General features: G+C 58.2%; 1 protein-coding gene across 6 annotated transcripts in view; it reads right to left on the bottom strand.

Annotated features, from left to right (window-relative positions):
- The window catches only part of SULF2 (sulfatase 2), a 112,763-nt gene that overhangs the window by 5,243 nt on the left and 90,361 nt on the right, over positions 1–17,159 (bottom strand). For 5 of the 6 annotated variants that reach the window (XM_028121892.2, XM_028121891.2, XM_028121889.2 and 2 more), the window contains exons 7-16: positions 16,741–16,916; positions 13,286–13,414; positions 11,966–12,022; positions 11,346–11,475; positions 9,326–9,518; positions 2,322–2,550; positions 2,093–2,189; positions 1,599–1,693; positions 709–768; positions 154–323 (exon numbers count right to left, since the gene is read on the bottom strand). In XM_028121892.2, coding sequence (XP_027977693.1) covers positions 154–323; positions 709–768; positions 1,599–1,693; positions 2,093–2,189; positions 2,322–2,550; positions 9,326–9,518; positions 11,346–11,475; positions 11,966–12,022; positions 13,286–13,414; positions 16,741–16,916 — 1,336 coding nt within the window. The remainder of the gene's footprint in view (positions 1–153; positions 324–708; positions 769–1,598; positions 1,694–2,092; positions 2,190–2,321; positions 2,551–9,325; positions 9,519–11,345; positions 11,476–11,965; positions 12,023–13,285; positions 13,415–16,740; positions 16,917–17,159) is intronic. The other variant, XM_028121893.2, reaches the window with a different exon arrangement.

Consider the following 17,159-nt stretch of genomic DNA (forward strand, 5'->3'; position numbering starts at 1 on the left):
GCGGCCCACAGGAGTTCCTCCCGGACCCCGGGCTCCTTTCTGTCCCCAGGGCTTGTGACCCCTGCAGTCCTGGGCCGGGGTCGGGGTGGGGGCGGGGCGGTCCCCGTGCGGCCCCGGAGCATCCCTCCTGCCCGTGCCTGCCCGCTCGCTCACGTGTCCAGAGCGGTGCCGTCTGCCAGTGCTGGTTGTCGTGGGTGAAGCACGTGAGGCCCGGCATGCTGCACGTGTCGTTGTTCTGCAGGCGCTTGAGCAGCTTGCGAAGTTTCTTCTTGCGCTTCTGCTCTCGCAGCAGCCACACCTTGTCCTTCTCCTGCAGGCCCTTCCTAGGGGCACACAGGGCCACACCCTTCATACCTCCCTCCGCCCCCACCTGCAGCCTCCTAGGGGTCCGGGATCCTGAACCTCTGCTCTTCCTGCCCGGAGTGGGGCGCGCCACCGTAGAGGGTACCCCAAGCGAAGGATCTCTGGCCAAGACCCACTGCGGGTCTGAGGCCGCGCTGGGGGCCAGGCTGAGTCTCCGCCCCTGCAGCCTGCTCCGCCCCCGCCCCTCCCCCGGGGTAGGACCTCCTCTAGCCACAGGGGGGCGCCGGAGAGCCGCTCTGGGAGTTCCGCCTTTTCAAGGACTCCCGTGTACGCCGCAGGGAAGGGTCAGCACCTCTTTCCTGCTCCTGTTGGCCTTAACTCCCCTGAGCCTTAAGCTGCCCTTACCTGAAAGGATGCAGACTGGAGCCTTTATGCTTGAGGCGGCCTTTGTGCTGGGTGTGGTAACTGTAACAGACCCCGGGTGTCCGAAGCTGCTTACAGGGCAGCTCCTGGGGAGGGGGGTGGTGCAAACCGCGGTCCCCTGGGACCCCCGGCCCGCTTTCTGGGGACAGTGCTGGGGTGGGAACCACCCCCACGGCGGCAGCTGCCTGGCTGGCCGTCCCGTTCCCCTGGAGGCCAGCTGGGGGGCCCTGGGTGGGTGTAAGTCAGCGGGACTGGACGCTGGGCTGGTATCTCCAGGTCGGCCCCCCCCCCCCCCCCATCGCATGCTGGCTCAGGGCCAGCCCTTTCTGAGAAGGGGGCGCACTGGTGCAGGAGCCACTAGCCACCTATGGCTCTTTCCATTTACACCAAAGCACAAGTTCAGTTCCCCCGTCACCCCGGCCACACTTCAAGGGCACAAGAGCCCCGCGTGGTTGCTGGCTGCCGTACTGGGTGGCTCCAGCGTCGCAGAAGTTCGGCTGGACAGTGACCCCCGGGCCGCAGTTCCCTAAGTTGGCAACGTGGACCTTGGGCCAGGAGGACTGTTTCTGGAAGGGCAGTCCGCACAGGCACCTTCCCCTCCTGGGAACCAGCCCCCCCACCCCGCCCCAGCAAGAGCCTGCCTCCGTGAGCAGGTAGGTGCCTCTGGCCGGCTCCCGAGGGCCACGGTCTGTGCCCCCTGCAGGCAACGGGCATGTGAATGCTTTTCTGATTTTTTGTTCTTCCTCTGAGGGAGGAGATAGGGCTCTAAAGATATTGAAAGGAGTCCCGGAGGGGAGGTGTGTCCCTAGCAGTGTCCTGCAGGAGCACGAGGGGCCTTTCCAGGGTGTCCTGGCTGCTCTTTGCTGCCTCACCTGATTTTGTGACAGTCACATTCCTCGGGCCGCTTTTTCTTCAGGTGACCCCGGACTTCCCGCAGGTTCTTAATTTTGTTCTGCAGGGTTTCGATCTGAGGTAGAGAGCAGGCGAGGAGGCTATGAAACTCTGCGGCGCTGGGGGAGAAGGGACGGCCTGGGGGGGGGAGCCCCGGCCCCTGCCTGCATTTGTGGCTGCTGAGGGGCCCTGGGTTCCACCTGCTGAAGGGGCCAGGCTCCCGAGGACCAGCTGAGCCCACCGAGGCCTCGTCACCCCCAGGCTCGTTGAGAGGACTGGCTGTGGCGGGAGCATCTGTGAGTGAAGCGTGGTCCCGGAAGGACAGTCCTTGACTACACTGTCCTCCCCGGCAGCCTGGAAGTGGCCTGTCAGATGCCTGAGGATCCTGGGCAGGCCTCTGTCCCTCCCGGTGTGGCTGGTGGTCCTGCCCAGCTCAGGGTGGGGGGAGAGTGCTCCCAGCCCAGAAGCCCCTCACCTCGTGGTCGATGTGCAGCTTGTGATCTTTCCAGGCCTGCAGGGACTTGTACAGATCCAGGTCACACTGGACCGTGTCGTTCTCGAGGATGTAGCACCTGCTCGAGGGAAGGGGCCACGTGTGCTCTGAGGGGCTGAGGGGGCCCAGCCAGGGGCCCGAGGTGTGGGCTTCCACCCCCCGCAAGGCCCCAGCTGCGCCCCACACCCCTGCCCTCTGCCTGGACTCTCACCGGTGTGTCACTTTAATGGGGTTGGGGGCTGAGTAGTCTGGAAGGCCCCCGGTGCCACTGAAGTCTCCGCCGTCTTTGTCGTCTGGGTCCTCAGGGGCCCCTGGCCAGTGCCGCTTGGTAAGGCCGCGGGGCTGGGATGCGTCATCCAGGCCTGTGTGGTGCACCCCGCCATCCACCTTGACGGCCACTGAGCGGATGGAGCGGTTCCGGGCATAGCTGGTCTTGTATTCTGTGGGCGTCGGCGGGTGGCTGGGTCAGTGGGGCTGGACAGGCTGGCCGGGCTCTCCGGACAGCAGCCCATCGATCCCGAGACTCGAGGCCTCCCGAGACCTACCCGCCCAGGAGGCAGGACCTGGAGGGACCCCAGTGGGAAGGACCACACGATGATTCACTTGGGAAAAACCGAAGGCCCAGAGCTTAAGGAGGATGTGACTTGAGATGATCCCCAGAAAGAGCTATGCGTGGACACATGTGGTCCATCCGTGTGATGGAATGTTTGGCCGCAGAGGAACGAGGCCATGATGTACGCTACCATGTGGGTGTGTGTCCGCCACACGACGCTCCGTGAATGCAGGCACGAGAGGTCCCATGTTGTATGGGTCTATTTGTTCAGCATGTCCACAGGAGGTAAAGAGACCAAAAGCAAGTTAATGGTTGCCATGGGATGGGGAGACAGTACTGGGGTTCCCTTTTGGGGGTGATGGAAGGTTCTGGAATTAGAGGTGGTGGGTGCACTACACTGTGAATGTAGTACGTGCTTCTGAACTGTAGACTTTAACATTGTAAAAATGGTAAGTTTTATGGTGTCTGAACTTTACCTCAATAAAAAAAGAAAAAAGGAAAAAATGAACGTGGATATAAAATCATTAAGTAAGGAGATGAAATCGGTAATCAGAAGCTTCCCAACAAACAGAAGTCCAGGACCAGATGGCTTCACTGGTGAGTTCTACCAAACATTTAAAGAATTAATATTACCAGTCCTTCTCAGACTCTTGAAGAAAGAGAGGAGGGGGGAACACTTCCAAACTCATTTCAGAGGCCAGCATGACTCCGATATCAAAACCAGACAAAGACACCACCAGAAAAGAAAATTATAGGCCAGTTTGCACATGAACATAGATGCAAAATCCTTCAGCAAAAGTAGCAGCAAACCGAATTCAATACATGAAAAGGATCAAACACCATGATAAAGTGGGCTTTATTCCAGGGATATAAGGATGGTTCACCATCTGCCAACCAAGCTCTATCGTGATACACCACATTTATTTAACAAAATGAGGGCTAAAAATCATAGGATCATCTCAGTGGATGCAGGAAAAGCATGTGGCAAAATTCAACATCCATTTATGATAAAAAACTGATAAGGATGAAATTAATATCCAAGATAGATAAAAATTTATACAACACAATAGCAAAAACCCAAACCATCTGACTAAAAAACAGGCAGAGAATCTGAAGAGACATTTTTCTAAAGAAGACATCCAGTCGGCCAACAGGTACATGAAAAAGGTGCTCAGCATTGCTCATCGTCAGGGAAACGCACATCAAAACCACAACGAGCTATCCTCTCGCTCACGCCTGTTAGAATGGCTGTTATCAAAAAGACAAGAAATAGGGGCGCCTGGGTGGCACAGTCGGTTAGGTGTCTGCCTTTGGCTCAGGTCATGGTCTCGGGGTCCTGGGATCGAGTCCCTTGTTGGGCTCCCTGCTCAGCGGGGAGTCTGCTTCTCCCTCTCCCTCTGCCCTGCTTGTGTTCTCTCTCTCTCTCTCAAATAAATAAAATCATAAAAAACAAAAACGAAAAGACCAACATGGATGGACCTAGAGGATATATAAGGCTAAGTCAGAGAAAGACACATACCACCTGATCTCACTTATACGTGGGATCTAAAAATAAACCCCAAACAAAACAAAACCCTGAGCTCACAGATACAGAGAACAGACTGGTGGCTGCTAGAGGTGTGGGGTTGGGAGCGGGCGAAATGGGTGAAGGGGCTCCAAAGGTACAAACTTCCAGTTCCAGAATGAGTGAGTCCTGGGGATGCCACGTAGGGGACAGTGACTACAGTTAATACTGTATTGCATATTTGAAGGCTTCTAAGGGAGAGCTTTAAAATTTTCACAATAAATAAATTTTTGTCACTGTATGGTGACGGATGTTAACCACCTATTGTGATCATTTTGCAATGTCTGCAGGTACCAAATCACTATGTTGCACACCCAAAACTAGTAAGTTATATGTCGCTTATACCTCAATAAGAAACAAAGACACTAAAAAAACCGCATTAATTTGAACCGGAAAAGAAAAAAGCTAGGTAGCATGTTCTCCTGGATAGAAGAGGGAGCGGCTTGGGGGGAGGGTCTCTTAGCTTCTCCGTCTGATTGGCCACCAGGGAGCGGGATGCTCTCCCCGGATCTGGGCAGGGACACAGGGCTCAGAGGCATTTTTTCCAGGCTCTAAGCTGACTACTGAAAACCGAGGCCATGCAGGCTAAAGCCAGAGCCTGGATTTCTTGCATCTTCTATATATTATGAGGCAAATTTGATCAGGTTGCTAACATTAGAGAAAAGCAGGGGTGGGTGGTCATGTAGGAGTGCAGATTTCGAGCTTTGGAAGAGAGAACCAAAGAAGTGCCTGCACTGTCCCCACTGGGTCCACAGGCAGGAGCTGACGCCGTTCCTTTAGACAGGCGGTCTGTTCTCCTGTTGGCCCCAGTCCCCACCCCTCCCTTCTGCCTTAAAACTCCGCACCCTTCACTCAGGTCTGGCCCTGCCGTGCATCAAGTGTGTAACGCCGCTGGTCTCCAGGTGCATCTTTCTGCAGAAGGGCCTGGAGCCTGGCTCGGCCCCCGTGTCTGCTGGGCTTCCAGTGGCCACCAGGTGGCGCCCGAGGCCCGAGGCTGGGAACTCCCTGTCCCAGGCGGCCCGGGGCGGCCCCTGGGCTGCAGGGTCTGCTCTTGCTGCCCCCACTCCTGGGGCAGGTGTTTGTATCTTTCAATTCTCAGACCCCTTCTATCAGAGTCACACAGGCCAAAGGATCCGGGGGCCTGGGTCCAGGAGAGGCCTCTCTTAGCGAAACCCTGGGCCGGCTCTCTCCTTGGCTTTTTCCTTTCTGAGTCCAGTCCCTGAAGCCACAGTCCCGGGGCCCCTGATGCACACAGTGTGAACCGCTGTCCCTGTGGGGGCGGCTCATACCTGCCCACGAGGGCCGTGAACTAGACCCACCGGGTTCTTGCCGCCCCTTCTGTCTTGCTTGCTTAGGAGTCAAGTGCTTTGGGTCTTCCCAGCTTCATCCCCCTGCCATACACCCAGAGGTCCCCACGCTATGGCCTGAGGGCCGAATCTGGCCCTCTGCGCGGTTTTGTAAATAAGCTACTGAGTCCACAGCTCTTTTCTCGCTCCAGTGACAGAACTGAGAAGTTGAGAGACTGTTCAGCCTGCAAAGCCTCAAATATTTACTCTCCGGTCCTTTGCAGATGAGGCTGCCAGCCCCTGTGTAAACCTTTGCCTGGACATGAAGCCACACCCCTCGTTCTCCTGGTCACCCTGGTGGGCTTTGTTTCTGGGGGTCCCAAAGGGGCCCCCGCCAACCCCATGTCCTGGGAACAGAGGGGCTTCATAACCCCGTGGCCAAGAGAATGGGCTCTGGAGTCTGACCACTCGGGTGCAAATCCTGAGCAAATGTGTGACCCCGGACAATCTGGCTAACTCCCGAGCAGCTGTGTCCTCACGATGGTCCCTGCCCTGCAGGGCTCTTTGCAGCATGACCTGAACAGAACTGGTAACTTCTGCAGTACCTGGAAGTTGGCATCAGGCAACTGCTCTGTGGTTTGAGGGCACTCTGCTGCTGGGACATCCTTGTCCAAGGTCACAAGCGGAGCCTATCCACCTCCCTGGGCCTGGAAAACCCTGGGCCCTGCAGCCTGCTCTCTGGGGCTGGGATCCACAGGGCCTTTGTGCTCCCTCTTCCCAGACTGAGAACATACATAGGCCCGGTTCCTTCCCCACACTCGACTCTCACTTAGGTATAAGCCAAGTGCCCATCCTAGGGTGATCAGCCCTCCCCTCCTGGGCACACCGCTGTTTCACTTCCTCCACGATCTTCCCACTCCGTTAACTTGCTTACCCCTTGTCTCACCCATGAGGCCCGATCTGCGTCTCTCTCGTTCAACTCTGTAACCTCAGCCTCTGGCGCATGGTAGGGCTGCGGGTTTGCTGGGAGCCTAAGTGAGTAAAGAGTGGCCGCCCGGGCCCATCACCCAGCTCTGGGCTGGCTGGCCGGCCCTGCCGTACTTCCTCATGCCACAGCTGGTGTCCCCGTGGATCACGGCGGGCTGGGGTCTGAGCTGCTCTAAACTGGGGCTTCTCAACCTCAAAACTGGTGAGATTTGGGGGCCAGATAATCCTTTGCTGTGGGAGACTATCCCGTGCGTTGTGCGATGTTTGCAAGTATCCCCAGCCCCTACCCACCCGATGCCAGGAGCATCCCCCCAGGGGCAAAACTGTGGAGGGGTTGAGCACCCCTGCTCAGAGCTGGCCGCTCAGAAAGGGGCGGGAAGTGCTCTGTTGGCAGGCACTTGTGGGGGGACGAATGTGGGGCCAGGGGGTGAGGCCTGGGCCCCGACTGAGCTGTGTGACCCGGGCTTTCTGTGCATCATAAGGAGGGTCCCCCGCCTTGGTCCCCGGGTTGCTGTGAGGGGTATCTAAGGCAGAACTTCAGTTACATCGAGCTCAGGTGAGAACTTAGGTTGACTGGGGTCTCAGCTATTTTGGTGCGTCTTCTTTCCTCTGAGTATTAATGGGGTGGGGGGGGGGAAGCTTAACTGAGTCACAACTTCTTGTACTATTTGAAGATTATGCACCGTGCCGTGCGCTGAAGCAAGGAGATGTCAGCTGTGGAATTCAGTCTGGAAACCAATCCTTTGAATTGGCTACAAAAGAGCTTGGCAGCGACTCATGGGCCTGTGAGGAAATAAAATGGGGGGCCCCCAGCCGGAAGCGCTATGGAGGCACCACCTGCCCAGTGCTGAGGCCCGGTGGGTCAGAGGGGCGTGCCGCTGGACGCCCAGGCCCTCGTTAGGCCACCGTGGAGTATCATTCAGCCTTACAGGAGGAAGGGGACTCTGACCCAGGCAGATACAGATCAGGCAATACCATGGATGACCCTTGAGGACGTTATGCTGTGAAATAAGCCCGCCCAAGAGGACAAGCACTGCACGATTCCACTTATATGAGGTCCCCAGAGCACTGAGACGCCCAGAAACAGCAACATGAGGGTGGTGGCCAGGGACGGGGAAGAGGGGTGGGGAGTTTCAGCCTAATGGGGACAGAGTTTCAGTTTTGCAAGATGAGCAGCACTCTGGGGACGGGCGGTGGTGACGGCGGCGCAACAGTGTGAAGGTGCTTAGTGCTGCTGAACTGTGCGCTTGAAAGTAGTTAGAGGGGCACGGGGTTGGGGGGTCGTGCAGTCGGTTCAGTGTCTGACCCTTGGTTTCAGCTCAGGTTGTGATCTCGGGGTTGTGAGATTGAGCCCCACATCGGGCTCCCAGCTCAGCGCAGAGACTGAGATTCTCTCTCCTTCTCCCTCTCCCGCTCATGCTCTCTCTCTCAAATAAATAAATCTTAAAAAAAAAATAGAATGATAAACTTTGTGTATTTTACCACTATTAGGAAGAAAAACAGCCAGAACTAAAATCTCTATTGGGCTTTAGCTGTCCTTGGGTCAGGGGGCCCGATGAGTGGGCGGCATGGGAAACTGCCCAGCTCTGGAGGGGACACGTCTGGCCCGCTGACCAGGTCTCACGGAGACCAAGGGCTGGCACCCAGGGGCCTCTGAGCATGTTCCAGGTGCATTCTTTTCAGGGGAAGCTGAACCTCGGAATGGGGCCAGGACTAGTCCAGAGTGATGGGAGTTTTGCAGTTGGATCTAGGAATCCACTTTCTCTGCTGGTTGGCTCTCTGTCTGCCCTTCCTCAGCCCCTGCGGGGAGCAAGCCATGAAGTCTTAGATGGCTCCTTCCATTGGCATGGAGGCTCTTTCTGCTCCTAGGGGAAATGTGGGGTTCAGTTCCTGTGAACCTCTGGTCACAGCATGTTTGTCAACTGTCAATACAGAACCTTATCTGTGTGTTTCTGTTTAAAGACACCTCATTTAATAGATATCGTTGATCCTTTAACACTGAGCTCCCGGCCAGCAGCGCTGTGTCTCGTGCTTGAGGGAAGCTTATCTAACCCATATGTCCTCTCCTTGGGCCACATCTCAGCCTTCCCGTGCTTGGGGACACCACACAGCACGTCAGCACCAGGCTGAACAGTGACATCACTGGGTAAAAGCACAAAATGCAAGAAACGTGCTGCTAAACCGACGTGACAAAGCTGCCCCCACACAGCGCGAGAGCGGAGGCCGGAAAGCAGGGCATTGCCTCATTCGAGCTCAGCTGGGAGCACGCGTGTTGCGTGACTCAGAAATTTCTGCCACTCTGCACGTGCCGCGAATGACCGAGAAAGCACCCTGAGTACTGATTCGGGGGCTCCAGGTAAATCACTGCGAGTAAGACAATCTGCAAATAATGAGGACCGACGCTCGGCCATGCCTCTCTCCCTGCCAGGCCCGGCCAGAGCCCGACTCCTCTTCCTTGCACGCCAGGGGCCAGGCCAAGCACCCAGGCTTCCCGCCGGGTCTCCCCACCGGCCTCCGGACGCTCCCGGCCCCTCGAAGCCCCCCAGGTGGCAGCTGGAGGGTCCCTTGAAAACACAGATCTGACCTTGGCTCTTCTGCTCAAAACCGCCCGCGAGCTTCTTGCCTCAGAGTAAGGGCCGCCGGGCGCCCTCCCGCCCTCCCCTCTGCCTCTCCAGCGGCGGCCCCCGGAGCAGTGCTCAGCGCGCTCGCACGTCCTCTTCCCGCCTCGTCGCCGCCCTGGCCCCGCTCCCAGGACGCCACCTGCTGCGGGGCCGCAGAGGATCGCGCCCCTCCCGTCCGCCCCGTGCCCGGGCCGCCGCACTTACTCTTCTTGAGGAACTTCTTCCGGCGGCCGGCCAGGCTGAGCTGGTAGCCGCCGTCGCAGGCACACGCGTCGCCGCCGCCCGGCGCGTGGTACTTGGGCACCAGGTTGGAGAGCGCCCTGCCCCCGAGGCGCGCGGGGCCCTTGCACTTGTGCAGCTTCAGCTTCCCCGACGTGTCCTCCACGCACTGCCACTTCTGCAAGACACAGCCGGGCCCTCAGGCTCCGGGGGCTCGGTGCCACCGTCCCCATCCAGCCCAGACACGGCCCCCTCCGCCCGGCACTCGCTGGGTGGGACACAGGCTCGCGGGAGTCCCGGCGCCGCCGGCTGCTCAGCGACCGAGGGACGGACGCACGTCTGCGGGGGGGGGGGGGGGGGGAGGGGAGGAGCCCCAAAGGGTCCGTGGGGGGCAGGGCTCACAGCACCGAGGGGTGGCAGGGTCAGCAGGGCCATGACTGTGTCCTGCCCGTGGCTGACTGTTGGGACTGGGGTCCTCAGGGCTGTAGTTGGGGGGCTAGAGACTGATGCCTCCCCAGTGGGTCCGGGCCCCAACCCCCACCTCCAGGGCTCTTTTCCTCTGGGATTCGCAACGTGCTCTGATGCCTGCCCCTGGGCCGCCCCGGGACTGCCCGACCCCCAGTCTGGGCGGTGCCCGAGAGGGGCCAGCGGGGGATCTGAACAATCTAGGGGGGACAAAGGCCCCTGGCCCAGCAGCTCCCTCCTGGTAGCACGGACCGGAAATCAGCACCACTGGTGGGATCTCCCCAGCACGCAGCCCTGGGAGGGCAGGGCTTTCTGCTGCGGACATGCAGGGCCATCGCTCCAGGGCCGGGAACCCCGCTCGGCAACTAAGGGAGCAGCGAAACCCAAAGTTCTTGTCCAGAGACACAGACGGGCTTCTTCCCAGACGAGACATCCTCCACACACGGGGAGGAGGGTCTGGGGGCTTATGAACAAACAGGGGTGGTGGCACGGCCATGGGGATGCGCCGCTATTTCTGAGTCCCGTGGTAAGACGGAACTGCCCGCATGGACCCCGTGAGAGAGCCACCCAACCCGCGCCTGGGCCTCGGAAGCCACCGGCTGTCAGTGAGGAGCGGGACAGGAAGGCCTGGCTTTATTTGTACTTACGGGTGCGGGCCCGAGTTACCCTGGGGGAGCGTGCGGACTGAGGCAGGGACAAACGGCCATCACCCCTTGGGCCGGGCCACGCTGCCTGCTTCCCTGCCGCCCCCCAGAGCCCATCTCGGGAAAGCCAGGTGCAGACTCTTCCTGCTGTCTCTAAATACTATGTGGTTGTAATCTTAACACTTCTCTTGAAATCAGCTCCCTTTTTAAAAACCTTCTTTATTTAAAAAGGCAGCTTCCGGGCGCTGGGTGGCTCAGTTGGTTAAGCGACTGCCTTCGGCTCAGGTCATGATCCTGGAGTCCCGGGATCGAGTCCCGCATCGGGCTCCCGGCTCAGCGGGGAGCCTGCTTCTCCCTCGGACCCTCTCCCCTCTCGTGCTGTTTCTCTCTCTCTCTCTCTCTCTCTCAAAATAAATAAATAAATAAATAAAATAAAATAAAATAAAAAGGCAGCTTCTTATTTCTCCTCTAACTGGAAAGCCAGCACGAAGAGGCTCCTGTAAAGTGAATTCAAGGGAACTAACAGAGTATCCGAGGCTATGAACAGGTGCGGAGTCCGGAAAGGGGGCTGAGTGGGGGCTACCCACGAGCTGAAGCCCCACTCGCCCCACAGGGCACTTCTCCTCCGACAGGATCATGATCGAAAGGGAGCTGAGGAAGGAGTCGCTTTCTGAGCGTCACCTGGTGTCACCCGGGGGTGCCACACTCAGCAAACACCACACCTCAGAGGCCCCGGGCCGGCTGGCTCTGTGGACTGAGGGTTGAGGGGCAGCCCCGGGGAGGGGACAGCCCCGGGGAGGGGACAGCCCCGGGGAGAGGACAGCCCCGGGGAGGGGACAGCTCCGGGGCAGGGAGGGAGAACAGGAGCCCGCGGGGCAGCGGCCACACTTCCTCACCTGTCCCAGCTGCTCGCATGCCGTCTGGTACTCTGCACGCTGACACAGGTCTTTCACGCGCTGGTATTTGGGCAGGAAGTTCTCCTCCTGAGCATCCACCTTGTCATTGTCCCTCTTGTGGAGCAGTTTGCTGTGGGGCAGGGAGTGGGACACGCGGCTGGCCTCTAGGCTCTGCAGGAGTGTGCACCTGCTTATGAGGCGGCCCCTGCGCGGCCCGGGCACTGTCACCATGTAGGACGCGGGTCCCGCCCGGCCACATCCTCTGATTGTTAAGAGGCTTAAGAAGTGAGAATTTTATAAGAAACCTCCCAAAAGGCATGAGTTGGCAATAAATTAGGAAACATTTAAGGCATTGTGGAGGCAGGAAAACATGTCTGAAGGGACATGTGGTCTCCAGATGCAAGGTCTGTATCAACCACAGCAACAGTGAGAGGGCTCCCTTTGTGTCCAGGGGGCTGTGGACACAAATCTGAGGGATTCCCTTTTGGGAGGGACCACAGCGGCTGTCTCCCTCCTGCCCCCGCCAGTGAGATCCTCATCACCACAGGTACAGGTGGGGCTGCCAGGAGCTTCCTGGGGTGGGCAAGTCGGAGGGGGGCCCTCCAGTCCCTGGCACTTACCCTCTCTCCACCAGGAAGGAGTCCCGCCAGACCCTCATCTTCTTTTTCAGGTGAAACCTGGAAAAGCAGCACACTTCCACCTTCTCATCAATGTGGGGGCCTCACGCATCCCACCCATTCTCCAAGAAGCAGGGATGGTGCCTTGGTTCACAATCAGCACAGACCAGGGGCTGCTGGGAGGGGGGGAATGGGCCTGGCAGCAGGGTGCAGGGAAGGCTTGGATGCTCCCACCCCTCATGGAGCAGAGCTGCAGCTTCCCCAGAGATGGGGATCTGAAGGCCCACAGGGAGGAAATGGCCTGGGTCAAAGTTTTGGGGGGATTTCCTTCTTTGATCCTTTGCAGTTGGACTTGTGTAATCTGACTGTGCATTTCAGACAGTTTCACTCTACTGGTGCTTCCCAGATAGGGGCTCAGGCTGCTGGAAGAAGCCTCCATCCTGCACCCGACTCCGAGGGGCCCCGGCTCCCAAGCCAGCACGCTTGCTGCCCCACATGTGCCGTTTTACAGCCGTACAGCTCAGGGAACCTCATAGTCAAAAGGGAGGAGGCTCTGTGGAGGTGGTCCCCCTAAAGGGGGAACCTCTGAGCTGCAGGATGGGCAATTGCGCAGGAGGCTGTAACAGCACTTTGGGGCGGTGAACCCGGTGGGCAGTCCCAGTACTGGCCACCAGATGTCGCTGCTGCCATGCCTGTCCCCCGCCAGACTCCGCTCACCTTCCCACCTGCCTAGTTTTTCACATCACCGTTCCCCTTCCTGCTTCCAGGACACCTAGAAATATGGGCCCATCACAGCAGCCGGCGTTAAAGCCTTAGAGTGCCGTGATTAGGCGTGCAGCCTCCGGCCTAGAGTCTGAATGCCCAGAGTCGGCTCCACGCTGGTGAGAGACGTCCAGCAAGTCGCTCGACCTCTCTGGGAGTCAGTTTTCACATTGGTAAGATGGGATCCTGGTAATGGCTTCCCCACCGGGTTACTGTGATGATCAACATGGTAAATCCTCTGCAAAGTACTCAGAACAAGGAAGTGCCTAATTAGCGTTCTCTGCTGCTGTTGTTATTACTCTCAGTTTTACACAGTGTTAGCCCTGAGAGGGTCCTCAACTGGTCACCCTGGCCGTAATCCAGGTGGGAGGGTAGAATCTTGGAGAACATCCTTCTTTCCCAGGGCAGGTAAGGAGTCGGGATCGGGGACCCTAGAGCGCCGGCTCCGGACTCTTGGAGACACACCCCCTCTCAGACCCACATGAGGAGGCCATGAGCTCATGCACTTTGGGGAGCCAGGCACCCCTTCACCCCCAGCGCCAGCCCTGCTCTCCCGCTCACCGATTCACTGGTCGTTCCGTATCCAGCAGCTTGAGGATGGACTTCCCATCCATATCCGAGGGGATGTCCAGACCGGCAATGTCCAGGATGGTGGGGGCCAGGTCGATGTTGAGGACGATGTGGGGATTCCTGAGGGAGGTGGGGAGAAAAGACTCAGCCACCCGGGCAGTGGTGCCCCAGCCTCGCTGGGGAGAAAGGGTGGCTGGAGGGTCGGAGGTCGCCAGGGACTCACGCTCAGAAGGTGGGGAAGCTGTGCTCTTGTCACTCTCCTGCACCCCAGCCCTCAAGACTCCCTTCTGCAGCCTCAGTTCGGCGGAGCCCCCCGCCCTCCCCACCCCTCACCTTCTGTGCACTCCACACATACCACTGGGTGCCGGGATTAACAGGCCTCTACTTGGCTGCTGCTTCTACCAGGGATGCCCTCCCTGTCTCCCACCACCCGAACACAGGACACCCCCCTTCAAGAGCCACTCTAGACCCTAGACCCGCCCCCATACCTGTCTCTGAACCTCTGACGCAAACGCTGGTCCCTGGCTGTTCTTGGCCAGGCTGGTGTCTGGCCTCAGGGCCTTTGCCCTCGCTCTTCCCTCTGCTGGAATGTTCTTCCTCCAGACGCCAGAGGAGCACTCTCCCCCACCCCCTTAGTTCTTCGCTCAACAATTACCAAGGATGCCCAAGGGTGACAGACTCTGAGGGACCCCATGATCCCCTCCCCTCCAGGGTGGGCCAAACCAACAGGGTCTGGCGAAGGTGATGAGATGTCACGCGGTGGTTATGTTATGTGCTGTACAGCTTCATCTTACCGGCTGGGTCTTTGTCTACTTTCTCCCCTGGTCGGCTCCGAGGAAGCGAGCCGCCCCATATCATCACCCCCACCCCCCCGCGAGGGTGTGTGGTGAATATTCTAGGAGGCAGGCTGTGTGACTTCAGGTCCCCTGCTTGCACGCGAACAGCCCCAGCCCTGCTGAGTCCCGCTTGCAGCTGAAGCAGAGGACCGAGCTAAGCGGGGCCCTGACTTCTGAGCTGCGGAAACCGTGAGATACCACCCGTGCGGTGTTCTCACTTGCTCAGTTTGGAACGATTTGTTATGCAGCATAGATTGCTATCACAAGACCCTTCCTGAGGACCCCTCCTCCTGCCCCTGCCCCTGCCCTGAGGACTCATCGCCCTCATTTACTACATATTTTAGTCATACACCTGGCTTACCGTCTGTTACCTACTTAGAATCTAATTGGAAGGCAGACACTTCCGTCTGTCTTGTTTTCACTTCCTAGCACTTTTATACTTAGAATATACAGTAGGTGCTCAATAAGTGTTAGCTTATTTATTTATCTCCACCACACGTCTGTCATTTCTCTTGTCTCCTGTTTCTGCCTGGTGGTGTTCCCAGTGCGGTGGTAAGGGACTCGACGGATGTGCCCAATGCAGGGGTTGGCCCCCGTTGAATGCATGATGGCCATGTGGGCACACTCTCCACCAAGGCGGCTTGGTGTCCCCCACCCCATTCCCTGGGTTGAGGGGCAGGGCCTGGGTCCTAGGGTTTCAGTTGTCTTTGACCCCCTCTTCTCCCCAGCCCAGCAGCTTGCGAACACGGGACCGGTAGCCAGGGGTGCTGGGAGGGGCACACGGGGTGGGGCTGCACTGTGGAGGGGCTTGAAGGCATGACAACCTAATCTGTCAGGCGGAGGGAGCTGGAGAAGACTGCTGGGGGAGCAGGCGCCAAGTGGAAGGTTGGCAACCAGCAGCTGAGCTGGCTTGAGAGCATCCAGCAGTCCTGCTCTCTAGGACTAGATGGGTGGACAGGATTGCTTTTCTCACCCAGCATCCACACCCTGCTTGGTGGGAACAGCGCCCTGCTTCACTCAGATTCCACCGCCTGATGGATGTGGTCTGCTCACTCTAGGTTTTCTATCACCCTGGCTACCGAGATTGGTGCGGGGCTGGACACGTGACCCAAGTCAGGCTGGTGAGTATCAGCCTCAAGGCTTCTGTTCAAACCACTGTTTGGTTTCCTAAACTGGATGGCTCCAAGTCATGGTGAGTCTACCACCATGAGAGAAAAGCCTGCCTGAGAATGAAGCCAATTCAGAGGAAGTTGGGCTGAGAGACAGAAAATGAAAGCTTCCTGATGTTATTGTGTGACTGCCGGATCCAGCCATGCCTGAAGCCAATTAGCCTTGGACTTTCCAGTTGCCTTAGTTCCTATATTCCTTTTATCTTTGTTTTTTTGGGCGGGGGGAGAAGGGGGCCTTATCTGGCTTCTGCTTACAACCAAAGTCATCCTAGCCTTCAGCCCCAAGCCTGACATTAGCCCTTTCTTTCTTTTGTCCATGTGGGGTGTGGTTTTGGGTCTTATGAACCAGATCAGAGACTCTGAGGCTGACCAACCCATGATGTCAGTGCCTGTAGAGTCTTTAGTGGGTCAAATTCCTTCGATTTACAGTGGTGGCTCAAGGTTTCAGAGAGGCAGGAGTAGAGGCTGCCTGGCTTAAAGCCCTGACATACCATATGACCTCAGGCAACCTAACTTCTCTGTGCCTCAGTAAACAGGGTCATGGTAGCATCTACCCCACAGGGTTGTTGGGATGCTCACACGACTTATGTGGCTGTAAAGGGCTCAGACCCAGGCTGAAGAAAAAGCTAGATAAGCACGCCTATTATCATAGCTCTCCTTCCATGGGGACCCTGAGATCCAAGGACGGGGAGGGATTTGTTGAGATCGGCAGGCAGAGAGCGGTCAGCCCAGCCCTGAACCCAAACAACCCGCCTTCTGGAATCGTCACCAAGCATTCTTTCCAGGGGATGGAAGTCAGGCCAAGTAAGTGTCTTAATAGAGATTTATCTGTATTTCAACGAACCATTTGAGTTGGTCTCTGTAATACGCGGTTGATCTGAGGAAGCCACTGCTGTGCTCACTTGCCTTTCCAGCCCCTCCCTGCCCCACGTGTGGCATTTCTGCTGCCAGAACGTGGCGGCTCAAAGGTTAGCCCATGGCGAATGCTGGCCGAGGGCCAGCATGGTCCTGGAGGAAGGATGGGAGGGAGACTGTTTCCCTCTGTGCGGTGGCCTGAGATGGCCCAGCTGACCTTGGCAGACAGGGTTCCTCCCCGCCAGCCACCCCAAGGATCACCCGGGCCAGGCAGAAATCAAGGCGGCCTTCCCACGTGCTGGTAGTGGCGCGCGTATGGCCCAGCTCCCCGATTCGCTGGCATGCTGCCCCACAAATAATCTATTTTCACAGGTGCTAACGGCCCCTGGACTCTCCTTCCCCAGCAGAGGGCTATAAAATGTGCCAGCACCCACCCTGGGTGACATAATCAGTGCTTCCCTGGGCACCGAGGCTCACCTGCCCAAATCACACGCTGCCCAAGGGAGTGGCTTTGGGGCCAGTGGAGCCCGGAGGCCTCCCTGGAAACGCGGGGCCCGGGGTGGGGTGGGGGTGGTGCCGCACTTACAGCGAGCCGGCCTCCACGTTGGGGCCCCTCACGTAGAACGGGACCCTGATGTCAAACTCGTAGGGCATGGACTTGCCCTTCACCAGGCCGAACTGGCCGATGTGGTAGCCGTGGTCGGCCGTGTACACGATGTAGGTGTTGTCCAGCTCGCCGGTCTCAACCAGCATGTTGTAGAGCTGAAACGTGGGTGAGGCGGTGAGGGTGCGGGGCAGGGCTGCGGGCACCGTGCGCCCTCCGGCGCGTCCCTCCCCGGCTCCGGGGCTTTGCTGCGCCTCACTGCTGGGGGGGACTGACGCATTTGTAACTGCAGTGACTGCGGCCTCCCACCTCCCGTCGCTTCCTGCCCCCCGTTCCTCGCAGAGCGTCTCCCCTTCTATCTCTCGGGCATGTCTGTGGATTAGAGTGGGGGGTTCCACGAG

This window comes from Eumetopias jubatus, unplaced genomic scaffold (assembly GCF_037043125.1).
Source record: "Eumetopias jubatus isolate StellerSeaLion01/CBP00866 unplaced genomic scaffold, mEumJub1_p1.0 scaffold_9, whole genome shotgun sequence".
Lineage (NCBI taxonomy): Eukaryota > Metazoa > Chordata > Mammalia > Carnivora > Otariidae > Eumetopias > Eumetopias jubatus.